The sequence below is a fragment of the Schistocerca cancellata genome, chromosome 9 (genome assembly GCF_023864275.1).
Source record: "Schistocerca cancellata isolate TAMUIC-IGC-003103 chromosome 9, iqSchCanc2.1, whole genome shotgun sequence".
NCBI classification, from domain to species: Eukaryota; Metazoa; Arthropoda; class Insecta; order Orthoptera; family Acrididae; genus Schistocerca; species Schistocerca cancellata.
The window spans coordinates 427,609,623-427,637,303 of record NC_064634.1 but is presented as its reverse complement, the minus strand read 5'-3'; the positions used below and the strand labels follow the sequence as shown (position 1 = coordinate 427,637,303).

The 27,681-nt window shown below is 39.9% G+C and overlaps 1 protein-coding gene across 1 annotated transcript in view; it reads left to right on the top strand.

Annotated features, from left to right (window-relative positions):
• The window catches only part of LOC126101463 (aquaporin AQPAn.G-like), a 33,172-nt gene extending 10,166 nt beyond the window's left edge, over positions 1-23,006 (top strand). Inside the window, exons 3-6 of the mRNA XM_049912115.1 lie at positions 1,245-1,388; positions 12,153-12,359; positions 15,079-15,159; positions 20,417-23,006. Coding sequence (XP_049768072.1) covers positions 1,245-1,388; positions 12,153-12,359; positions 15,079-15,159; positions 20,417-20,659 — 675 coding nt within the window. The 3' untranslated portion in view covers positions 20,660-23,006. The remainder of the gene's footprint in view (positions 1-1,244; positions 1,389-12,152; positions 12,360-15,078; positions 15,160-20,416) is intronic.
• The last annotated feature ends 4,675 nt before the right edge of the window (positions 23,007-27,681 follow it).

The following is a 27,681-nucleotide window of genomic DNA, read 5'->3' as shown; positions in this document are numbered from 1 at the left end:
GACCACAAAAGCTTGGCGGACTTCGTGTCAGCCTCGCCCCTGGAAGGAGATTTTGCTTACCAGACTGCGCATCGGGCATAGCCCTTTCACACATGGCTTCCTCCTCCGGGGAGAGGATCCACCTTCCTGTGAAGTTTGTGGCGTGCCGCTTTCAGTTCAGCATACTGTGGCTACGTGTGTCCTGTAACTGATATTAGGGCAGCCCTTGGTCTCGCTGGAGATCTACCCACCGTCCTCGCAGATACCGATACCAGTGTTAAGAGTGGAGAAAATTTGTGAACTATCAGATCTCATCCCTAAACTGGTGGGGAAGGACGGCAGACTTTAGTACGTTATAATATGCTCTGCATGTGGGGACAGCCTTCGTCCCAACCCATGTGATTTCATGTCGACTTTTCGTCAGGGCGCTGATGACCGTGATTCGAGCGCTCCCCCAACCCAACTCATCATCATCATCATCATCATCTTGGACAGCACATGTTACATTTGTGACGTGTTAAGGGCAGTGGCTGACCCCTAGCTTTAAGGTCTGCATGCTGTTGTCTTTCAGCAAGATAATGCAAGACCGTACCTTGCCCGTGTTGTCCTGGCCAATCACGATGCAAAGGTTGTTTGACTGCTGCCCTGGCCAGCACACTCTTCAGGTCTCCAAGAACTTCAAGTCACGGGTTGCCGAGAGGCTTACACGCCACCACTTTCCATCTACTACGACATGAAATTGAAACAGTATGGAATGAATTACCTATATGTGTCATCCAAACTCAATTCGACTCAGTGCCAATACACTGTCACTACCAAAATCAGCAGGATTTTGTACTATATTTTACAGCTATTCTATCATAAAATCATCAGAAAATATAATCATTTATTCGTTGTAATATACACAAATAATAAACAAAATTTCGTTACTTCAATGATTCTTGATGCTGCAGTGGGCCAGAAGCGTACCAGACACCATTTTCATCCCTGATCTGCTAATACGTCACCATTTCGACCAGTTCATGTAATGTTATGCATGTTTTCGTGTTAAACCATTAATGATATGTGGTTAGATTAATGGTCATAAAATTGGCAAGCGGAATAAGTGCATAAATAAATAACATCGATGTTTATTGGACGCTGCTTGCTCCACCTACGTAGTGTTGTGCCCGGCTGTGAATGTCTTTCACATACGTTTGTGAGTCTGACATGCTCCCCCGCAACAAGAGGCAGCGCTGTAGCCTGGTGGTGTTGTGTGACGTCAGATGGTGGGCCACATCTCGGTGGCGCACCTCAACCCCGCGGTGACGCTGTGCGCCGTGCTCAGGGGTGACCTCACCGTGCCCGCCGCCGCCCTCTACGTCATCGCACAGCTCAGCGGCGCCCTGCTCGGCTTCCGCCTGCTGCTGGTGAGTACTGCTTTCGCAAATGTGTTGGCGTTGGCACTAGTCCGATGATGGGTTTCGTGCGGCTCCTCAAGGCAGGCTATCCTCTGCGAGCCACCTCTTCCCTTCACAACCTGTACGTTCCACGAGTGCTTCTACACTGTACTCAATTCTTCCTCTTCCTCTAAAGTTGTTTACCGCCCCCACCACTCTAAACTTTCCTCTGATTACAAAATTGACAACTACTTTGATGTCTCCATACGTCCTATCAACAGATCCTCAGATTTACTCCAGCTGTGCTATAAATTTATTTTCTCACTAATTCGGTTCAGTATATAGTCACTAATTATCAAATCTTCTCATCTGATCTTCACTATTCTCCTGTAGCACCTCATTTCAAAACCTTCAATTTTGTTCTTCCCTGAACTTTTTATCGGCCAAATTTCACTTCCGTACAAGGCTACACTTAATAATAATACTAATAATAATAAGAATAATAAGATCCCAATACCACAACGGATAAATGCAGACTTTTCAGACAACAAATAGAAACAGCAGATCACATAACAAGCGGATGTACAATACTAGCAAATACAGACTACCCCAGAAGACATGACAATGTAGCAAAAATAATACACAACAACTTGCCATACAACATAAACTAATAAAACAACACGTTCCCACATACAAGTATGCACCACAAAATGTACTGGAGAATGATGAATACAAATTATACTGGAACAGAACCATTATAACAGATAAAACAACACCACATAACAAACCTGACGTCATACTCACCAATAAAAAGAAGAAATCAACACAACTAATTGAAATATCCATACCCAACACAACAAATATACAGAAGAAAACAGGAGAAAAAAATTGAAAAATACATCCAACTGGCTGAGGAAGTCAAGGACATGTGGCATCAGGATAAAGTTGACATTATACCAATTATACTATCAACTACAGGAGTCATACCTCACAATATCCACCAGTACATCAATGCAATACAGCTACATCCAAACAAATATATACAACTACAAAAATCTGTAATTATTGATACATGTTCAATGACCCGAAAGTTCCTAAATGCAATATAACATATACCGTACAGTTAAAAGGAAGTCACGCTTGATCAAGGTCCGCGTCACTGCCCATTTCTGACCTGACATAACGTCTGAGAATAGAAAGAAATAATAATAATAATAATAATAATAATAATAATAATAATAATAATAAACCAAAAGAGATTTTACCAAACAATGGATAACACACACATTAAAATAGACAATCCACCAAACATAACAGACATGGAACACTTCTGGAGCAGCATATGGTCAAACCCGGTACAACATAACAGGCATGCACGGTGGATACAAGCAGAAACAGACACATACAAGATGATTCCACAAATGCCTGAAGTGATAATTTTGCAACATGAAGTCACCCGAGCAATTAATTCTACACACAATTGGAAAGCCCCTGGAAATGATAAAATAGCAAATTACTGGCTAAAGAAGTTCACCTCAACACATTCACATCTAACTAAATTATTTAACAGTTACATTGCAGACCCATACACATTCCCTGATACACTTGCACATGGAATAACCTATCTGAAACCTAAAGATCAAGCAGACACAGCAAACCCAGCTAAATATCGCCCCATAACATGCCTACCAACAATATACAAAATATTAACTTCAGTCATCACACAGAAATTAATGACACATACAACACAGAACAAAATCATAAATGAAGAACAAAAAGGCTGCTGCAGAGGAGCACGAGGATGTAAAGAGCAACTGATAATAGATGCAGAGGTGACATATCAAGCGAAAACTAAACAAAGGTCCCTACACTACGCATACATTGATTACCAAAAAGCCTTTGATAGTGTACCCCATTCATGGTTACTACAGATTTTGGAAATATACAAAGTAGATCCTAAATTGATACAGTTTCTAAACACAGTAATGAAAAACTGGAAAACCACACTTAATATCCAAACAAATTCTGATAACATCACATCACAGCCAATACAGATTAAGCGTGGAATATACCAAGGAGACTCATTAAGTCCTTTCTGGTTCTGTCTTGCTCTGAACCCACTATCCAACATGCTAAATAATACAAATTATGGATACAATATTACTGGAACATACCCACACAAAATCACACATTTGCTATACATGGATGATCTAAAACTACTGGCAGCAACAAATCAACAACTCAACCAATTACTAAAGATAACAGAAGTATTCAGCAATGATATAAATATGGCTTTTGGAACAGACAAATGTAAGAAAAATAGCATAGTCAAGGGCAAACACACTAAACAAGAAGATTACATATTGGATAACCACAGCGACTGCATAGAAGCGATGGAAAAAACAGATGCCTATAAATACCTAGGATACAGACAAAAAATAGGAATAGATAATACAAATATTAAAGAAGAACTAAAAGAAAAATATAGACAAAGACTAACAAAAATACTGAAAACAGAATTGACAGCAAGAAACAAGACAAAAGCTATAAATACTTATGCTATACCAGTATTGACCTACTCATTTGGAGTAGTGAAATGGAGTGACACAGACCTAGAAGCACTCAATACACTTACACGATCACAATGCCACAAATATAGAATACATCACATACATTCAGCAACAGAAAGATTCACATTAAGCAGAAAGGAAGGTGGAAGGGGATTTATAGACATAAAAAACCTACATTATGGACAGGTAGACAATTTAAGAAAATTCTTTCTAGAACGAGCAGAAACTAGCAAAATACACAAAGCAATCACTCATATAAATACATCAGCTACACCATTGCAATTTCATAACCACTTCTACAACCCTTTAGATCACATAACATCAACAGATACAAAGAAAGTAAATTGGAAAAAGAAAACACTACACGGCAAGCACCCGTATCATCTAACACAGCCACACATAGATCAAGACGCATCCAACGCATGGCTAAGAAACGGCAATATATACAGTGAGACGGAAGGATTCATGATCGCAATACAGGATCAAACAATAAACACCAGATATTACAGCAAGCATATTATTAAAAATCCCAATACCACAACAGATAAATGCAGACTTTGCAAACAACAAATAGAAACAGTAGATCACATCACAAGCGGATGTACAATACTAGCAAATACAGAATACCCCAGAAGACACGACAATGTAGCAAAAATAATACATCAACAACTTGCCATAAAACATAAACTAATAAAACAACACGTTCCCACATACAAGTACACACCACAAAATATACTGGAGAATGATGAATACAAATTATACTGGAACAGAACGATTATAACAGATAAAACAACACCACATAACAAACCTGACATCATACTCACCAATAAAAAGAAGAAATTAACACAACTAATTGAAATATCCATACCCAACACAACAAATATACAGAAGAAAACAGGAGAAAAAAATTGAAAAATACATCCAACTGGCTGAGGAAGTCAAGGACATGTGGCATCAGGATAAAGTCGACATTATCCCAATTATACTATCAACTACAGGAGTCATACCTCACAATATTCACCAGTACATCAATGCAATACAGCTACATCCAAACATATATATACAACTACAAAAATCTATAATTATTGATACATGTTCAATTACCCGAAAGTTCCTAAATGCAATATAACATATACCATACAGTTACAAGGAAGTCACGCTTGACCGAGGTCCGCGTCACGTTCCATTTTTAACCAGACTTAAGTCTGAGAAAAAAAAAGTCAATAATAATAATAATAATAATAATAATAATAATCCCCGTGGAGGCCCGGGAGAAGAATAGGCCTCCGGTATGTTCTGCCAGTCGTAAAAGGAGACGAAAAGAACAAACCACTAATAGGGCTAACCCCCCTTTTAGTGTGATTATTTGGTTCAGGACAGAACTAAAGAAGCCTTGGACAAGTGCCGTCATGGTCGGGGACGACGCTTGAACCCTATGCCCGCCCACAATGGTAACGACACTGCTAGCCAACTGGAAAAGGATTTAAATCCGAATAGAGGTGTTTTGCAGGATATGCTTCCTGCAACCACCCTAGAAGGAAAACAAAGACAGAGGATGAGATGGTCAGATGAAGTTAATCGACACCTCATGTTCTGTTATTACCAAGCAACAAACCTAGGAACCAACACAACTGGATACAGATCACAAGTATACACAACATTTATTACCAGATACCCAGAATTAAAATTTTTAATAGAACAAAGACTAGCTGATCAGATCTGTGTAATAATCAAAAATAACAGGATACCCCAGTCAGAATTAGAAAACATCAAACAACAAGTACAACAAATACTGGAACAAAATAATGTGCAATTAGAAGAAGAAGAAGATGAAGAAGAAAATGCAGTAATGAACTCAAACATCCCAGTGAAAACAAACAAAGAACAAAACGCGTCAGTTAAACAATCAGAGGAAAACGAAATCTTAAGACAGCCACCAGAACAAGTGCAAATAGAACATGAAGTGACACACATGTTAGATATAGAAGAAAAACTTCAGTTGACATATATAGAATACAAAGACACAAATACAGACATTAGACCATTCTTGCATAGACCACCAAATAACCCACAAGTCGAAACAACAATAACAACTATCAACACAATCATACACAACAAAATAAATGAAAACACAACCATGGAAGAGTTACAACTACTGGTTTATGTAGGAGCACTCACTACACTAAATATACACACTAGGCAGAGATCAGAACCAACCAATACACAGAAGAAACCCACAAAACCAGCATGGCAACACAGGCTACAGATCAGAATAGAAAAACTGAGAAAAGACATCGGACAGCTAACACAATTTATAAGAAATGAAATATCAGACAAAAAACGAAAAAGGTTAGGTAAAATCTCACAACAAGAAGCAAAAGAGCAATTAGATGAAAAGAAGCAGAAATTACAAGCATTGGCCAAACGACTTAGAAGATACAAAAAAAGTGAAAATAGAAGGAAACAAAACCAAACACTCAACACAAACCAAAAGAAATTTTACCAAACAATAGATAACACACACATTAAAATAGACAATCCACCAAACATAACAGACATGGAACATCTCTGGAGCAACATATGGTCGAACCCGGTACAACATAACAGGCATGCACGGTGGATACAAGCAGAAACAGACTCATACAAGATGATACCACAAATGCCTGAAGTGATAATTTTGCAACATGTAGTCACTCGAGCAATTAATTCTATGCACAATTGGAAAGCCCATGGAAATGATAAAATAGCAAATTTCTGGCTAAAGAAGTTTATCTCAACACATTCACATCTAACTAAATTATTTAACAGTTACATTGCAGAACCATACACATTCCCTGATACACTTACACATGGAATAACCTATCTGAAACCTAAAGATCAAGCAGACACAGCAAACCCAGCTAAATATCGCCCCATAACATGCCTACCAACAATCTACAAAATATTAACTTCATTCATTACACAGAAATTAATGACACATATAACACACAACAAAATTATAAATGAAGAACAAAAAGGCTGTTGCAAAGGAGCACGAGGATGTAAAGAGCAACTGATAATAGATGCAGAGGTGACATATCAAGCTAAAACTAAACAAAAGTCGCTACACTACGCATACATTGATTACCAAAAAGCTTTTGATAGTGTACCCCACTCATAGTTACTACAGATATTGGAAATATACAAAGTAGATCCTAAATTGATACAGTTCCTAAACATAGTAATGAAAACCTGGAAAACCACACTTAATATCCAAACAAATTCAGATGATATCAGATCACTGCCAATACAGATTAAGCGTGGAATATAGCAAGGAGACTCATTAAGTCCTTTCTGGTTCTATCTTGCTCTGAACCCACTATCCAACATGCTAAATAATACAAATTATGGATATAATATTACTGGAACATACCCACACAAAATCACACATTTGCTATACATGGATGATCTAAAACTACTGGCAGCAACCAATCAACAACTCAACCAATTACTAAAGATAATAGAAGTATTCAGCAATGATATAAATATGGATTTTGGAACAGACAAATGTAAGAAAAATAGCATAGTCAAGAGAAAACACACTAAACAAGAAGATTACATATTAAATAACCACAGTGACTCCATAGAAGTGATGGAAGAAACAGATGCCTATAAATATCTAGGATACAGACAAAAAATAGGAATAGATAATACAAATATTAAAGAAGAACTAAAAGAAAAATATAGATAAAGACTAACAAAAATACTGGAAACAGAATTGACAGCAAGAAACAAGACAAAAGCTATAAATACTTATGCTATACCAATATTGACCTACTCATTTGGAGTAGTGAAATGGAGTAACACAGACCTAGAAGCACTCAATACACTTACACGTTCACTATGCCACAAATATAGAATACATCACATACATTCAGCAACAGAAAGTTTCACATTAAGCAGAAAGGAAGGAGGAAGGGGATTCATCGACATAAAAAACCTACATTATGGACAGGTAGACAATTTAAGAAAATTCTTTCTAGAACGAGCAGAAACTAGCAAAATACACAAAGCAATCACTCATATAAATATATCGGCTACACCACTGCATTTTCATAACCACTTCTACAACCTTTTAGATCACATAACATCAACAGATACAAAGAAAGTAAATTGGAAAAAGAAAACACTACATGGCAAGCACTCATATCATCTAACACAGCCACACATCGATCAAGACGCATCCAACATATGGCTAAGAAAAGGCAATATATACAGTGAGACGGAAGGATTCATGACTGCAATACAGGATGAAACAATAAACACCAGATATTACAGCAAGCATATTATTAAAGATCCCAATACCACAACAGATAAATGCAGACTTTGCAAACAACAAATAGAAACAGTAGATCACATCACGAGTGGATGTACAATACTAGCAAATACAGAATACCCCAGAAGACATGACAATGTAGCAAAAATAATACATCAACAGCTTGCCTTACAACATAAACTTATAAAACAACACGTTCCCACATACGAGTATGCACCACAAAATGTACTGGAGAATGATGAATACAAATTATACTGGAACAGAACCATTATAACAGATAAAACAACACCATATAACAAACCTGACATCATACTCACCAATAAAAAGAAGAAATTAACACAAGTAATCGAAATATCCATACCCAATACAACAAATACACAAAAGAAAACAGGAGAAAAAATTGAAAAATACATCCAACTGGCTGAGGAAGTCAAGGACATGTGGCATCAGGATAAAGTTGACATTATACCAATTATACTATCAACTACAGGAGTCATACCTCACAATATCCACCAGTACATCAATGCAATACAGCTACATCCAAACTTATATATACAACTACAGAAATCCGTAATTATTGATACATGTTCAATGACCCGAAAGTTCCTAAATGCAATATAACATATACCGTACAATTAAAAGGAAGTCACGCTTGATCAAGGTCCATGTCACTTTCCATTTTTGACCAGACATAACGTCTGAGGAAAGAAAGAAAGAAAGAAAGAAAGAAAGAAAGAGAAAGAAATAATAATAATAATAATAATAATATACAGTTTTCATTTAGGCGTCCTTGCCTGTCCCAATTTCAGGTAGAATGCTGCTGATGTTTCCATCTCTTCTTCTGACGGTCATGATTCCTTTTCCCTTGAAGCGTATATTTGTTTCTCATTTCAGGTATTCGTTCTTCTGACATGGTATTCGTTCTTCTAACATGCTTCGAATGTACACACACGCGAAAGAACCACTCCCCCATCACACACAGAGACATAAATAATGAACAGAATTCGTCGTAATTCGCGCTACAGTTTTTCATAGGCTTTCTCGTCACATGCGATACGACTCTCACGACACGTACGAACAGCAAGATCGCGAAATATTCTGGATCAGAAACAAAATGCGAAAGTTTTGTTTTTCTGTGTCTAAAAGCAGCCACATACCATCTAACGAACGATAGTACACGAATAGCTAAGCAACAGCTCAGTACACACCAAATAACTGCTTTCCACAACACTACCACAACCCCAAGTATATACTGATGACATACGAAGTTCACCTTTTAGTATTTGATTACTAATAGCCGCTCACATGGTTGCAGATGACATGATGCTCGCTAAGTAAAAAGAGGGCAACAGAAAAAAAGAGCACAGAAAATATGCCTTAAAACATGCTGTAACATACAATAAATAAGGTAGTATGAAAGTATCAATAGAAAACTATATTTCAAATGACGAATTGTAAAAATGTAATAATGTTTTACTGTGTTTGTATAACCATGCCATTTTCTGCATGTTTTAGATTGAAAAAAACCACTGATGATGGTGATATTTATCGCCGAAACTAGTTTGGGATGAAAAACAAATAAACGAATAACAAGGTGTTTTGCATCAAGGCGGACTCAATTTCTGATATTACTGTTTTTCTGTGCAAACACGGACCAAATGGAAGAGTTCCAAGATAATATTATTATTTCTTTCTGCACTCTGAAGTATGCTTTTAACACCCAGTTCATTTCTTGTTTCACTATCTTTTATCCGATTAATGAGTTCGTAGCAAGCTAGAAGACCTAGGAGTTTCATATCTGGTGCCTCAATCCTCCTCCTTTGACTGGCGGTTCGAGTGCAAGTCTCTGACCCATACATTAAAACTGGCACTGTCATCACATTGAAAAATTTTAGTATTGTCCCATTTCTAACTTTATTGAGGAGAGTGCTATTTGTAGGACCTTTTAACTGCTGGAATTTTTGCAGTTTGTCTTGACCATTGTGTGTGATACATTAGACCTCACGTCCCTGGTATTTAAAAGCATTTATTTATTCTAATGCCTTATTATCAATTGTTTTTTTGCTCTTAATTGCTCATTACCATGGAACGCCAAAATCTTACTTGTTTTAGATATTGTCATATTACAATCATTTGCCACTTTGTGAAACAACCAAATTGTTCTCTGCAATTAATCTTCTGAGTCTAGTTTCTTCTGTCATGTCTTTATGACGTCTATGTACATTTTAAATAAAGTGAGGGATACAGAACCCCTTTGTCAAACTCCTTGAGAGATATTTCTCGCAAACGGATTTCCTTTTTGTGCTTTGATTTTAAGTACATATTTCGAATTGTAGTTATTAGATGATGGGGCATGCCATTCTTTTCCAGAACTTGCCATAATTTAATTGTTAACTTTATCAAAAGCTTTCTCACAGACAATAAAGGCCATGTATGTGGGATGACTGTATTCTGTTTCTCATTAATCTGGCAGAATGAAGAAACACTCTAAACAAGATCTTGCCATCCGAAGCCCATTTAGTTCTTTCCGAATGTACCTTTATTCTATTTGTTATTGGTTTTGCATACATTCTTTATTCAGTTGTCACATTTCCTGCTATCCTCCTTTATTTTTAATAATGGGATGCTGTTTGCCTATCCTCTGGTATGTCGCTGTATTTCCAACAAGCATTTGCAAAACGCAGTAGCTGTATGAGTAATGATTGCGAAGCATATTTAAATAATTACACATTGAGGTTGTTCCACGCGGGGATTTTCTGTTTTTTAACAAATCCTTTAGTTCTTCCGTAGATATAATATCAACATGCTCGTCATTATCTGCATTTTTCATATTGTAACACCAAAATAAGTGAATTTACATGACTAAAAATGGTGCAAAAACAAATCTCCACACTACCTGACATAATATTGTATAATTAAATCAATCTTTATGCAAGTAATTAATCTCTGCTCCGACAACTGCATGCCTGTAAAAACAATATGGGTCGACACATTTATTTTCAGTCTTATGAGCACGTTCTGTGTCCTGATTTCCATTTCTCACCCTTCATGAAAGCGTGTGGTCAAGTGTGAATGAATTAAATGAAGTAGCAGACGGACCAGAGAAGTGGTGGGTTTCCTAATCTTCTACCAACTTAAACGGTGTCGGTGGAAGGCAGATAGCAGGAACAGGAGGGCTTGGCCAAAGATGAGTAAAGCAAAAACGTTTTTCGTAGCAGAAGTTGGTCTCCCCCACCACCTTCAGAACGTCTGCGTCGAATGAAGGACAAAAAGCTATTTGAATGCCTTAATAATTTTTAATCTCACTTCTCCTAGCTATTTTGAATCACCATTTAGGTTCTGGTTACAATTTTGGTTCAGTTAATCAGTGGCATAATAAGATGATTTCCGTTAGTCGCGACCATGCGGTCTCTAGATTCAAATCGTAGCCCAAGCCTTAACAATTTCGACTTGCCATATTATTTTATTTGTGGTGAACTTTTAAATTATCAGTAAAATTGCATCGAGCGTACATTTGGCAAAGAATGAATAGATTTGATTCGAAGCGCTTCACGCAAGGGTATGCAGCCACGCAAAATCCTTCTCGATGCCAATCACGAGGTACATACAACTTACAAAAATGCTATCAACATTTTGTTCGGAATGTGGATTTCGTGCACGTGAGTGTTTGTGTTTCGAATCTGAGCAGTGACCACAGCTACTGGTTGTTGCCTCAGAGGCCTACAGCGACTCTGTGGAAATGCTCTATGAATTTCCATTTCACACAAGAGTGCTAGTAGATAATAATTCGTTTCTTTTAGTGGGTCGGCAGTAAATTAGTGGAGAGTTTCTCCACATGTTTAGCAGTGAATGAATGCCTGTAATTTTACAACACATTGTGGATACTGATGGTGGGTGACGTTTCGGCAGAGTGTGACGCCATCTTCAGCGGTGTGTGACTGCACGACGACGCCGGCAGCGGGGCTGTCTACAACGCAGGCGCTGCTCGTGGAGACGGGGGCGACGGCGATGCTGATACTCCTGTGCCACGGCTCGTGGGACGCGCGCAACTGCCACAACTCGGACTCCACGCCGCTCAAGTTCGGCTCCTACATCACCGGCATCTCCATCGCTGCGGTGAGTCCAGCACAGAGACTGCTGTTATTTCCACTCTTGTGGCATCAGTTTCGTGTTTACTGGTCGCCGTAAACTATTGCTGACGTAGCTTGCTGTTTATGCCGAAATCATACTGACTGAGGTGACAAAAGTCATGGGATAGTGATACAGACATATACAGACGGCGGTAGCATAGCTTACACAAGGTATGAAAGGGCATTGTATTGGAGGCGATGTTATTTGTACTCTGATGATTCGTGTGAAAAGGTTTCCTATGTGATCATGACCGCGCACCGGGAATTAACAACTTCGAAAGCAAAATGGTAGTTGGAGATCGACGCATGAGAACTCCCATTTCGAAAATCGTAGGGAATTCAGTATTTTGAGATCTACAGTGTCAAGGGTGTGCCGAGAATATCAAATTTTAGGCATTATCTCTCACCATGGACAACGTAGTGACTGAAGGCTTCACTTAACGACCGAGAGCACCGGCGTTTACCTACAGCTGTCAGTGCTAACAGACAAACCAGATGCCTCACCCCCACAGAAATCAATCTCGGACGTACGACGACAGTGCAGCGAAATTTGGCATTAATGGGCTGTGGCAGCAGACGATTGACGCGAATACCTCAGCTAATAGCACGACACCTGTCCTGGGCTCGTGACCACATCGATTGGACTGGAAAACCTTGGACTGGTCAGGTGAGACCCGATTTTAGTTGGTAAGAGTGTGACGCAGATCCCACAAACCCAGGAACCCAAGTCGTCAACAAGGCACTGTGCAAGCTGGTGGTGACTCCATTATGGCGAGAGCTATGTTTACTTGGAATGGACTGGGTCCTCTGGTCCATCTGAACCGATCATTGACTGTAAATGATAATGTTTGGATACCTGAAGACCATTTGCAGCCATTCGTGGACATCATCTTCCCAAACAGGATCACAATGCACCGTGTCAGGGATGACAATGCACCACGTCAGCAAGCCGCAATTGTTCGCGATTGGTTTGAGAACATTCTGGACTACTGGAGCGAATGATTTTCCATCCACATAAAATTTTTATAACATAATCGAGGTATCAGTTTGTGTACAAATCTTGCAACGCAACACTTTCGCTATTTTTGATGTCTATGCCGGCCGGGATGGCCGAGCGGTTCTAGGCGCTACAGTCTGGAACCGCCCGACCGCTACAGTCGCAGGTTCGAATCCTGCCTCGGGCATGGATGTGTGTGATGTCTTTAGGTAGGTTAGGTTTAAGTAGTTCTAAGTTCTAGGGGACTGCTGACGTCAGAAGTTAAGTCCCATAGTGCTCAGAGCCATTTGACCCATTGATGCCTATAGAGGCTCAATATTTCTGCAGGAGGCTTCCAAGACTTTTTGAGTCCATGCCACTTCCAGCTGTTGCTCCAAATGGAGGTACGAAATGATGTTAGGACGAATCCTGTGACTTTTGTCACCTCATGGTACTCTTATCTCTAATATAGCTGAAATACAATAATTTCTTTCACACTGTGCCTGCCATGTTCGGACATTGTGTCTAACGTGATCAGTCCTCTCACTGGACTTACGCCCAACTAAACGTACATGAGAGACATTACGTGAAGGACTGCAACGATTACTGACCATTTTACCCTTCTGAAAGTCATCTGTTGAACGATGGTATGGTGGGTGGCCTGATCCATGGTTAATTCCCTGTTACTGTTTCGAGGCACTGCTCCCCGTTATGGCGGTCTAGATGCTATAATTGCCACGCACGGCAAATAGTTGTCTGCCCAGTGCACCTTGAAGCCACATTACTACGGATCATGTTATAATATTTTCAAAGTATGTTTGGTCACATTATGGCCATGTCTCATGTTCTTTCGTTGCCTCTGAAATCACTAAATTTTAAGACAAAAGTGGCTAAATGGAAACTATTTGACGCACTGATAAGATACGTGTGGTTCAGTTCCTTATGTGGCAGTTATTATTTAATAATTTCTTGATTTCTCTAAATTATTTCATGAGAATACTGAGATGGTACTTCCAACAATGACACAAGTGGTTCTTTCCCCATCTGCAAATGGCTCTGAGCACTATGGGACTCAACTGCTGTGGTCATAAGTCCCCTAGAACTTAGAACTACTTAAACCTAACTAACCTAAGGACATCACACACATCCATGCCCGAGGCAGGATTCGAACCTGCGACCGTAGCGGTCGTGCGGTTCCAGACTGTAGCGCCTTTAACCGCTCGGCCACTCCGGCCGGCCCCCCATCTGCAATAGAGTTGATAATAGTGACTGTATTAACACTGACGGCCTTACTCTAAATGTATGTTAATAATATCACTAACACTCTTCCTTCCATATTCTGAGTGAAATGATCCTGCAGCAGAGGTCATTGGCACAGTGAAACGGTTATCTTACAGACAGTATGCGATCAATTCTGGTGGTGTTTCTGTTGTTCAGTTAAATTAATTACTCTGTTATCCATTTAAAAATCAGTAATACCTGAACCAAATCTCTTCATTTTGTAAAAATGCCAGAATAAAAAATATGTCTTTCGCAGATATTTCTAAGTTAAGAATTCTTGATCGTGGTAGCTATTAGAAATTATAATAATTATTATTGTAAAAAGTTTTTTGGTGAATAATAATTAGATTTACAGTGACTGTAGCAGCATCTTCTTAGTAGTTTGGTTAGTGTACACTGTTACATCTTGGTGATATTTTACTGATTACGCTTCTTAATATCATCGCAGGGTCCTTTCACTGGAGCCAGCATGAACCCTGCCAGGACACTTGCTCCAGCGCTCTGGAAGGGTGTTTGGAAATGCCACTGGGTACGTCTCCTGAGAATTTTATGCAATCATGTAACAGTGAAACTGACATCTGTATATGTTGTATGAAGATTGCCAGGAAATTTTTGTCACATGCAGTAAAAGGGATTTGTTGTGCAGTGTGAAGGACGATTTTGCAATGAGTGACATTATTCGCAGTGGGGTGACTTTGCTTAACCTCTGTTTTCATGAATGTGTTAATGCAGGCACCACGAATTTTTATGCACTAAAGTTAAGAGAATTATTTCATTGCGAATGCACTGCATGCATTGTTTTTACCTTACTGCGATGCTTTAACTTGTGCGTGAATATACTCATAATCGAGAGATATTCTTCAAATACTCTACCAGAAATACATTTATAGATTTTATGTTATTGTTTTTTTGTGTTTATGATGATGGCTCAGATGAGGTTTGTTCAAAAAATAACGGAAATTTCGTTTTCGAAGAAGAATGTTACTTATTAGTTTCCATTGATATCCCCTTAAAAAATCCCAATTCGTTGCTAAACATTTTTGACGGGATGTTTTCTAGGCAAGGAAATACTTCACTAACTCGGTCTTCAGGATAGCTCTTAGCTATCTGATGTGTTTTTAATCCATCCTTCTAAAACGAGTGTGCTTCATGGATTTCTTTATTTTTGGGAACAGAGAAAAGTTACAAGAGGCTGGAGCATCATTCAAATATTGTTTTTGATAAAAACTGACATCTAATCTACGAAGTTTGAATAGGTGAATTAACGTAGTGAAAAGCACAAAAAAAAACAGTTTTATGCAGATTACTTTACGCAAACGGTGAACCTGTACGTAATATGTAATCTTTACTGCTCGTTCGACCTTATGGGAAGAACTCATGTTGTTCTACACCATTAGAACTGAAGAACACAGTGAGAATAGCCTTCACGTTTGACCGCACTTGTCGAGATTTCCATTGTCTTGGAGAATTAGAACGACTGGAACGAATGAGCACTACTTTCGATGATACATCCACAAAAATCATGGTTTATCACCTGTTATGAAGTTCTGCATTGTTATTGACTTCATCTAGCGTCTCCTTAGCAACCTGCGTTTGCCACTGTTTTTGTTAAAAATTCAACAATTCAAAAAACATCCGAAAATGTTTCATGGAATGACTGAAATCAATGTATCATTATCAGGTTAATGATTCACCTGACTGATAATGATTCACCTGACTGATAATGATTCGGCACTCGTTCATAATCATTTCCTCCATTGTTTCCATAATTTTCTAGGGGGTTCAGGACGCTGGTCACCATCTTCCGCATGGCCTTCTTAGGAACGCAGATGCCACTCGTAAACCTACCTTTTAGTCGTATAAGGTTGACAGAAAATAATGTTTATAAGAGTTCGCTGCATTTTATCCCGTACTTAAAGAAATATTTGACACACGTTTCGGATCCATTTTGACACCAAATGAAGAAAGACATATAATATGGAAACACATGAAACATTTTTCACAGCAGACAACAACTGAATATCCGATATGACATTTTTGTAAAAAAAAAAAAAAAAAAAAAAAAAAAAAAAAAAAAAAAAACGAAAAATATCGCGCGCTCCGGACTAATAAAACGTGCGAAATTACAAAATCGCTTTAGTTTTTGAACATGCTTTATATACAGACTTGGTGAAAGTCTGTGTATTTGCAGTGTAAATTTATGAGAACTTTTGAATTTGTACGACGCAAGTTTCTGATTGATATTTGTTGTCAAATAATAATACCACAGGTGGTACTTTGAGGGGTATTGACACTGCGAATCAAGAAAATTGTTTCCTTTGTCCACGCTTTCCAAGCAATGTGCCCTGTAATGAATATCTACACGAGGCACTGGGTATCGTAGAACGAATGTTCTTAAGATATGTGATGATTTAAGATGAAACAGACTTCTGCCGCAGCGGGAGTGGTCCAGTTGCAACTTACGAATGGTTTGAAGTATTGTACACGTCAGCTTTCTCGTGTTGCGAGTAAAATTCTACTGAAGAAATTTGTTATTTGAACCGAAGCCATTCCATAGGATTGCCACAGGGTATACCGTGATTCGTTAAATCATTCGTCACTGTCCAACACACTCGCTCTTTACACCATCTCAAGCGTTGCTTACCACTGACTGCGGAAATGTATGGGTAATGAGGAGGTGCTCGAGGCACGGTACCCCATTCTTCTTAACTCCCTACACAGTGTCATTGAGCCGACTAGACTTCTGGTACCATTTTGTAAGTCACGAATGATTCCTTGCTCTGATTTTGAACTAGTTTTTACAACCTTCCTCCGCATTGCTCAACAGTCTTTGTCCACCAGTAGATGGGTCCTATCTGGTTTTGTTTTAGCTGTAATTGTTACTTCGCGTTTACGATTCACAATGACGTCACCAGTGGTCGCCTTGGGTAGCTCTAGAAGTGTAAATATGCCCCTGATGAATGTGGTACTTAGGTAACATTCATTGACCAGCCCAGGTTCGAAAGGACTAAACACTCCTGACGGACCCATTCTGTTGTTACTGCATCTCTACTGACGACATTGTACTCCCAGCATCCATGTATAATGGCGGGTCAGGTTCTCATGACATCAAGTGGCCAATTTCGCATTACATAAAGTTGACCAGATACTTTTGATCCAATAGTGTACATTGGTGGCTGTACGATAATTCTGTAGTCTGTATGTTCTGTAAACTTTCTTGGCAGCGTGTCACGAAAAGAGCGTCTAATTTTCTCCAAGGATTTTCATTTGCTTTCCGAGCATTTCCGTAATACTCGGGTATTGTTACAAATCTAGGAGTTGAATTGCTTCGATGTTTTCATATGATCGGACTGGAGCGGAACCCATCCTTTCGAGCAGTACTCAAGAAATGGTCTGACAAGTGTTTTGTACACGTGAGGCATTACAAATGAGCTACAATTTCTCACACTTCTCCCAATAAACCAAAGTCGACCATCCTACAACCTACCTTATGTGCTAGTACTGTTTCATGTCCCTCAGCAATGCTACTCTCAGATATGTTTACTGATGGGTCAATGTATGTTGGGAATTACCGAGAGAGACAGGTAAATCAGCAGATGGATGAGGGAACACGTAGAAGTGGAAGATATAGTTACACATGTACGTGTCAAAAATGAAATGTAAGGAGAGCGGGTGGTAGGTGGTTGATGGACGTAGTTCTGAATTGCAAGAGATAAGGTGTCCTAATGGAAGAATGGTGGAGAAAATTAAGAAAACATGCAGAATTAGGAGATACATACAGAGGTTGGACAAAAATATGGAAATACCGTGAGAAATGCATGCTTCGATGTAACTAGATAGTAGCCGAGCCTGGAGGTTGTGCTATTGCATTTGGACACAACGCTGCCCGTGTAATGTCCGCAATACATTGCAAGTGTCACTCGTGGTCGGAACGATGTTCTGTGTACTTTAAAGCGCATTATATCGGAGCTATGTAAATTCGATCGTGAGCAAACAGCTGGTGTTTGTGTGGTGGGTGCTTTCGTAGCTAAGGGAGCCGAAATGTTCGGTATTCAGAGAGACATCATATCAAATTTTTATACCGCATACAGGAAAGCAGAAAATCATCGGCCAAATCACAACATGGACGAAAGTGTGTGTTGAGTGACCGAAACAGACGTTCATTGAAGAGGATCGTGACAATGGTAACGGGAAGACGGCTGCAAAAGTCGCTGTAGAGCTGAATGTCACATTTGCGAGTCCCACCAGCACCAAAACAGTATGAAGGGAGTTTCTAGACAAAGAATTTCACTGAGATCTGGGATTTCAAACCACCAATGCGTGATGCAAAGGCTAGTAACAGGAAAACTTGGTACTCGGGTCGTAAGGCTTGGACTATGGAGCAGTGGGGAAAAAATCATTTAGTCGAATGAGCCTTGTTTCAGACTGTCTCCAGCTTCTCTGAGTTTATGTCAACAGAGTGAAACTTGCTTCGTTGGTAATTTGGACAGCCATATCGTGGTGCTACATGGTACCCATGGTTACTCTGGAAGGTTGTGCTACTGCCAATGATTACGTCAGCAGTTTGGCTGATCAGGTCGATCCCATGGTACAATGTTCTCCAATGATGATGCTGTGTTCCCAGTCCACACAGATCGCATCGTCCAGGACTGGTGTTGTGAGCAAAAGGATAAACTGTCTCATCTAGCCATGCCATTACAGTCACCAGATCCCGGTGACGACATTTTCCACTTTTGCGTATTAATTTTATTTGCTCACATCTAGTTTCAGCAGTCTAGGTCATTTCCAAGCTGTTAAACCAGCAACACAGCGTTTAATATCCACGCAGAACAGACACCTAAGGCACACTTTTCAATTGGAGAACCATAAAAACACTTGCAAATGGCCTGCAAACCGGAAACTAGTTGGCGTCAAATAAAATTAAAACAGCAAAAGTGGAAAATGACATCTTCCTTTAATAAATTGATTACTGTGGCACCTGATATGAAAAAAAAAAGATTCGAATATTATTGAGCTTGCACGGAGAATGGTATAGGATTCCCTCGAAGACCACGCATGATCTGTATTTATCCATTGTGAGACGACTGGAGTTGTTTCAAATGCTAACGGTTTTCCTACACCACATCAGGCTTGGTAATATGTTGTCTTTTTGGTGTTTCCACATTTTTAACCAACTCCTTTTAGTCGGATATGTTAGTGCATAGAGTTTGCGGAAACTGGCTAATGATGAAAGTCTAATAAATGTTCCAGAGAAATAAAAAAAAACGATTTTGTAATATTTTGGTGTCATAATGTGCTCATATCCCTCTCAGAAAATTTTATACTAACTCCAGTGGGTAATAACCCCCGCAGATTGGGAAGCACTGCTTTAATAATGTCTAAACCATAAGTATATGTTATTAAATGTGTACTGAGCGTGCCTTCTGCCTAAGTCTGCACCACGTGTTTTGGTTGCAAGTGTGGAATGTAGACTCTTCAGCTGTTACTATTCCGTGTGTTTGTGTTGTTCCGAGCGTACTATGTTGTGAGTATCCATTTAAAGAAATAGCTTTAGCCAGCACTACACCATTTGTTTGTACTGATGTGCATCCACGCGGTGGGCTATTTAACAAACTCCACAGCACATGTTTGAGTTGTTGGAGGTTTGCTATGTGTTTAACAGGTTATAGACAGTGTGTGTTGGTTTGTGTGACTGTGTTATTGCAGAGGCGGAGCACTAATATGAGAACATGTAGACACGGAGGTCATTTCAGTAGGCTCTATACGGCATGTGTGTGTTGTTGCAGGTGTACTGGGCTGGTCCTTTAGGAGGCTCCGTCCTGGCTACTGTGATGTACATGTCGGTGTTCACAGAGAAAACAACTAGATCAGCTGCCACAGAAGACAACAGCTCTGTAGACAAGTTCAAAGCAGACGTCGACGTCGTGGAAAGCATAGAAAAGTTCCCATTCAGCCAGCTGCCAGACAACTGTCGTCAATGTCATCCAGTGCATTCCCAGCCAGAGATTTACAAACAGACTCTGCCTTGAAGCTGATGCTACACCACTGAAGCAGTAATCCGATACTTACACATTTTATTTACTGGTGGCAGTCGTAACAAAATGTGCTGAAGACATTTAGCTCTGAAATAGCGGTATACGTCTGCAGTGTTGCATTTGAGTGAACTGTTTACAATAGTTATATGTGCAGTGTTGAATAGGTCGCATGGACATGAAAATAATTCTAAAGATTGAACCTGGAATTGTTTTAGCAGCAGTCATGTGATAACTAAAAACTAGCACCATAGCTAACCGATAGTGTCTCAAAGACCAGGTACGTGAAAACGCTTGACAGTTGTTTACAACGTTCGTTTCAGTGTGCAGGTTTATAGGACCAATGCAATCAGTTTATTGAGAAGGAGAAAGAACAGCAAGCGACACTTCTCTGTAGAAAAGTGGACATTGTGTACAATGGGATATCCCAATCGTTACTATCGTTGGAATGTGAACGAAATTCGATTTCCACTGCCAAACAGACTGAAAAGGGTGGCGACACAGACTAGTTTAAAAATGAAAAGTTAATTGTGACATGCTTTTTTTTAAAAAAGAGCTGTGGTGTTGTCAGTATTAGATAAGTGCCCTAAGTATGAGATCTGCGTGTTAGCAGTATGTGGTAAATAATGTGGTGAATATAGATTTATACACGTTGAAGCGGGTTCTCGCAGATTTTGTACTGTGCCATGAAAGTTAATAGCGAATAGTGTGTTTCCACCAATGACTTTAATACCGGACTTGCAGAGTTTGTAGGCAACGTCTTTGTGAATGGAGCTAACTCGCAACATTTGGTTGTGTCTTGGTCCTAATTTTCCAATTTTGGGCTCCAAACTGGTCTTGGTTTAGAATAATGAAAGATAATATCACAGGTGGGAAAGAATTTACGGTTTACCAGTGCTTGTTTAGGAAAAAGTAGTGTTGAGGATAGGAGTGTCTAACTCTTGTTTATACTTTATTCATCCATGAATAAAAGTAGCAATTCAGGAGCGGGGAAACAGTGGTGGAAACGACATATGGAGTCAACATTACAAACCTACAGCTGGCATGGAAAATGTTAAGAAATATGTTACGTGCTCGCCTTAACATGTTTGTCAGTCGAAAACAATGCTAGCCTGGCGGTTGCAACCATCATTACATTCCCAGGAGATTAGCGTGCTACAAGAATTGTATTTACACGCAAGTCTTCAGCCATGCTGTCATGGTCAGCATGCGTAGAAGGAGGCAGATATGTACTTTGATTCCTCTTGGAGAAATGCTCTCGAGAACTTAACGTTCAACTGGCACCCAAGCACTTTCCTGTAGTGTCTCCTTCCAGACGTTGTTGAACATCTCAGAAACACACTCGGTCTGCTTATACAGATCCTTTCTGAAAAGTACCTTTTTGTTTCTTTCATTCAGCCCCCTGAGAACATCATAATCAGTAACAATACTGAAGAATCTTTCAGAAGGACTCTTTGTGTGATTTACATTTCATTAACATTCTGGTTTGGCATCTCCCTTACACACAACTAGATTTATCACCAAATCACATTGTAATCTACAATGAACGTTTCCTTACTATGCCTCTGAATGTTACTAAGGAAATGAACAACGATAGCACTGTATTCAGCTTGTCACAAGATTTTCCCAAGAGCTGTTTCTCTATCTCGAACTTCATTTGTTATCACAATAACCATAAACATCTGGAAAATAAGTTAAGTCAGTCCCATTGTGAATCCTGAATCGGCTCCAGTAATTGAAACATAGTTGAAGAAGTAGCTAGCTACACTGCTCATATAAATGTTACTACATTTTTTAACAGTCTATTTCTTAACAACACCAATAACAGTACTTCGGTGATAGAATGGCAATGTGACACTCAAATATTGCACTTATATCCTCGATTTACACAATTTTCTCGCTCGGGTTTTATTTAGACTGTGTCCTACTAGCGATTTACTTATTCTATAGATACAGTTTTAGTGTTTGATGTTGTGGCTCTGCATATATTTGAGAGACTGACGTCATGAAAGTTCCTGTTCGTTTGTAGTAGTTTTCTCTGCCTTGTAAGCTGGAGTCTACTTTTTAAAACGCTATGTTTATGGAAAAATGTTAAGTTACATGTTTCTTCGGTGTCTACTTCAAAACATATGTTGCACTCTAATGACTGTCAATAAATCAGAAGGAAGACAAAAGCACACACTATACTTAGTAGCACCACATCAGTAAAGCATGGTGGTATTCATACTAGCCTTACGCTTCGTAACTATTTTACTGCAGATTTTTTTCCTGTTTCCCACAAAAAAATCATTATCATTTCGTTCATATCCACGCACTTAACTTTCTGTTGTCAGTCTCCTGTCCTTCGAAATACATTCAGATATATTCTATAAAAAAGTTTCTCATCTAATTTCGCACTCTTTTTTTGTCATGTTGACATGCTTTACTGAACTATACGCATTAAAAGATATGTAATTCTCTCTCTCTCTCTTTCTCTCCCCCTCCCTCCCTCCCTCCCTCCCTCCCTCCCTCCCTCCCTCCCTCCCTCCCTCCCTCCCTCCACATACGTCATATATGAGTACTGTTGTTCCTGTCCTTCCGTCCTGTGGTTCTCTTTCGCAGGAAAAAGTATTGTGCATTAAAATCCGAAAGCAGTTAGGAATGCTTAACAATAATGTACACAAAGATTATTCAAGACTTATCAAATTATGGCTTATTTATTGTTTACCAGGTCATAGAACTTTTCCCATTATTACAGAAATCTGCAGACGGGAAGGCTAGCTAGCAGGTTACTGGCGCTCTTGAAGAAAATCATCTTGGAAGATTTTCTCACGAAAACGTATTAATGGAAGGAGTTCAAAGGAGAAAAGATTTAAAATTTATAAAAAGGTGATTTTAGCGGTACAAACTATTGTCAGACCAGGTATCTCAAATGACGCGAAGGTGGATGTAGCTGTTGTTTCTTATTTTCTCATGTACATATAAACTCGAAATGATTTTATTTTCCTATTGCTTAAAAAATTGTATTTTATGTAAATATGCACATGTACTAACAGCTGTTACATTAAAAGAATTATAAACATTTACTTGTTCAATTAATATGCAATGTCATCTTATGTTATTTGTAGCAAAAGAAATTTGAAAATGGAAATGGCTCTAAGAACTATGGGACTTAACATCTTGAGGTCATCAGTCTCCTAGACTTAGGACTACTTAAACCTAACTAACCTAAGAACGTCACACACATCCATGCCAGAGGCAGGATTGTAACCTGCGACCGTAGCAGCAGCGAGGCTCCGGACTGAAGCGCCTAGAACTGCTCGGCCAAAGCAGCCGGCTTTGAAAACTGTGTAAAACCTCAGCAATTTAATCTGCATACCAAATAGACGATTAGCAGTTTCATTTCACTTACTTTACTTTATGCACTGATTTCAATCATTTCTTCACTAACATTCCAATACTTGGAGTTTTCCAGCGATTCCTTTCTCAATTTTTCTCTCTAATACCTTACCATTCTCCCTGCGTCCCACATCACAATTTACTCGTTTTTCTTCTGCTTTCATGAAGTATATCCAAGTCTTGACATGTTCCGCGCTCCGACGTCTCATCCCCAGTAAAGTATGTGGGCAAAATACCAGCCATAAAATTTTCTACTGAGAAATGTTATATGAACAAATTAAATTCTCAACCATAATTTCACCAGTAGGCCTATTACTTGAGCTGTAGCACAGCTTCTTTTAGAACATCAAAATTTGTAAAGGAAACAGTTTTTGTACCTGGATCAGAATAACAAAGTGACTGACAGATACGGGAAGAGGCTACGTTGATAGCTCGGTGTCGGCCGCACGCCCGTGGTGGCTGCGGCAACAACAGCTGTGCAGTTTATTGCTGCATACTTTCGTACCATTTCCTTTAACTTGCACAGCAGAAAAAACAAAATACACAACGAAAAGTAATCATAACACTTACGTTAGCTGACGTGGCTGTCGTCCGTAGAGCGATATGAGAATGGCGAGAATATAGAATGCACAACCAAGTTTGTTCTTTGGTTGTAGCTACGTTAGCTCTATTGATACTTGAAATATGTCCATCACCGCCTTGAGGTGCTGGCAAAATGCTTCATTTATACAATCAGTTTGTCATCTTACCATCATGAGATTCATAAAAGTATTCACAGCATCCTCTTATGCGAAATACAAAATCATTATCGTCTGGAGATAAAACATAAATAATGCACTGATATCATATAGCAATATAAATTACGTCGTCAGTCCATAAAAATTGTGCTAGGAAGTGTACTCAATCATGATATAACTGTGAACACTATTATCACATACAGGCGATTTTTTATTTCGCCTTGCATGATGCTGTGAATGCTTTTATGAACCTGAAACGTCCTGGCAGATTAAAACTATGTGCCGGGCCGAGACTCGAACTTGGGACCTTTGCCTTTCGCGGCAAGAGCTCTACCATCTGACACGAGGTACTGCCAGAATAAAGCTGTCAGGACGGGGCGTGAGTCGTGTTTGGGTAACTCAGATGTTAGAGCACTTGCCCGCGAAAGGCAAAGGTCCCGAGTTCGAGTCTCGGTCCGGCACACAGTTTTAATCTGCCAGGAAGTTTCATATCAGCGCACACTCCGTTGCAGAGTGAAAATCTCATTCTTTTATGAACCTGTTGGTGTTCAGCCGACAGATACTGGTTGTATAAATAAAGTATTTTACCGGCAGCTGAAGACGGTAATATGACTTTTACAAATATATAAGAGCTGTGGGACACCACCTCCTGAAAATATTTACCTGTTAATAAATATTCGTAAATTAATCATATGTTGCTACTTCCAGCTATGTAAATTTTCTTTTTCATTTAGTTTCTGTCAAGCCCTTCTCCAATTTTTAACAACGCGATGACACACAGGCAAAACCGTGGCACGTTCCACGAGCCGACCTTTGTGAGGCACACAGTCCCGCTAAATATTCATAACTGCGTTACTGTAAGAACTGTTTTAATTTGTGGCCCCGTAGCAATTCCCTACACCTTTGCGCTTCTGGTGATATACAAGAAATGTATTCGCAGTTGCAAACGTGTTTAATTATCAGATATACCATAACGGAAACACTGCAATGAAAATTTATATCGGATTGGGACTCGAACCCAGATTTCCTGCTTATCGTGAGCTGCTGCACGCGCGCGCGTATGTGTGTGTGTGTGTGTGTGTGTGTGTGTGTGTGTGTGTGTGTGTGTGTGTGTCAGCATTGTACGTTATTAGCAAACAATATAAAACAGATTACAATCGAACTGAGGCTACTCTCCTGTAGTGCGATGTAAGAACGACGACCACTCGAAAACATCAGTAGATTAACGCTGTATGGTCTCAGATCTCCACAGTGGGGTCTTGGGTATGTCTTCTCGGAATACACTCTTCTCAATTTGTTCAGGAGGTTCAAGGTGTTTATAGTTCGGCAGTATGGCAGATATCTTTCGTAAATACGATGCCCAAACACCGAAGTTATGTCCATCGTCCACAGTGGGGTCACACTACCCTCTAGGAGCCTTCTGCCGATTTCCATTGCACAAGACTTGACAATACTGCTGCCTGCCGGAATTCCCATATTGCTCGCTCCATCCTATCGGCACCCGTATGTCCTCCTCAGAACGAGTGAAAAAGTCTTATATCATCTGCATAAGTGCAGCACTGGAATTTGTGTCCTCTCATCGTGATCTCCGAAAGATGTTGTTTCAACCCACATAGAAGGAGCTCTGTCGCTATTGCATCATTGGCAAAGGACAGTCCTGTTGGAGCGAACATAAGATGGGGATGTGTCCTCCCACCCTGCCATTAATCACCACCATCGACAAGGCAATGGAGAATGCTCATGATCTCATGGGTAAAGACAGCTGTGAAGGCCGATCCATCACGACAGCCAAGAAAGAATGGCTCACTTTATCAAATGCGTGACCAAAATTCACGCAGACCAGGGCACCATGCAACCTACTGGCCGACACAAGGACAATCACATCTCAATAGTCGCTGAGGTCTGTGTGGAATATTGCTGTTCTCCCCCAAATATGTTCGTTCACATGAGCAAACTTGGTGCAATACTCGCTTAAGACACATTGCCCAAATTTTGATGAAGATCTCGAAATCGCAGTTGAGGGGGGGTTATTGGGCGTAGTGTTCAATCCGTGTGCCTCCAGTTGGTTTGGGCACCGGAATAACGAAAGCCGGCGGAATGGGGACAGCTAATGACAGCAATTCTTGCTACATCTCCTTTCACTGTGGGGCCTCCAGATACTTAATGGTCCGGTAGAATTCTAATGGAAAGCCGTCTGTTCCTTGTGATTTATTAACTACGCCCTTGGCATGGGCAACTGCAACATCATCACTCATGATTTCCTCCGAAAGGAATCCTGATGCTGTATCATCAAGTGTGCCAGTGACGGTCTGGGATCTGCTGCCGAAGCTACACAACAATGTTGTACCTCCTGATAAAATCTGCGATAGTGGTCGACAAATTCGTGGGCGATGTACGCTGCGTCGTCACTCTGCTACTATCCGAGAGACTGTGTACCAATTTTTGACGTCGTTGTCGTCGTTGGGAGATAATGTGGTGCATAGATGGAGGTTCGTAGCCGATACTGTCCTGGCATCCCATTCTCACCACACCACCTTCAAGCCTATGGCAGGTAAGGGTGGGAATCTTCGCTTTGCCTTGATGGATCTCCGTTGGGCGGTCGGGAAATTCTGGGCAGCGCCGCAAGTTCTCGGAAACGTGCATAATAGAAGGCCGTCATTTATTGGTGTCAGGGCGATCTCTCTCTACTGTAAGTAACCAGTGCGCTTCGTAGAGCTGGTTTCACACATTCTAGCCGCCCCTGGAGGCATGATGGATACCGCAGTAATCGGAGATTACGTGAGCCCCACATATTCGTTATGAGTTGGCTACGTTCCTGATCCCGAAGAACTGCATTACGTTTCCACACCGTCTGCCGCCTGAGGCTGACCATGAAAATGTACACACTGTGGTCTGAGAAAGTTG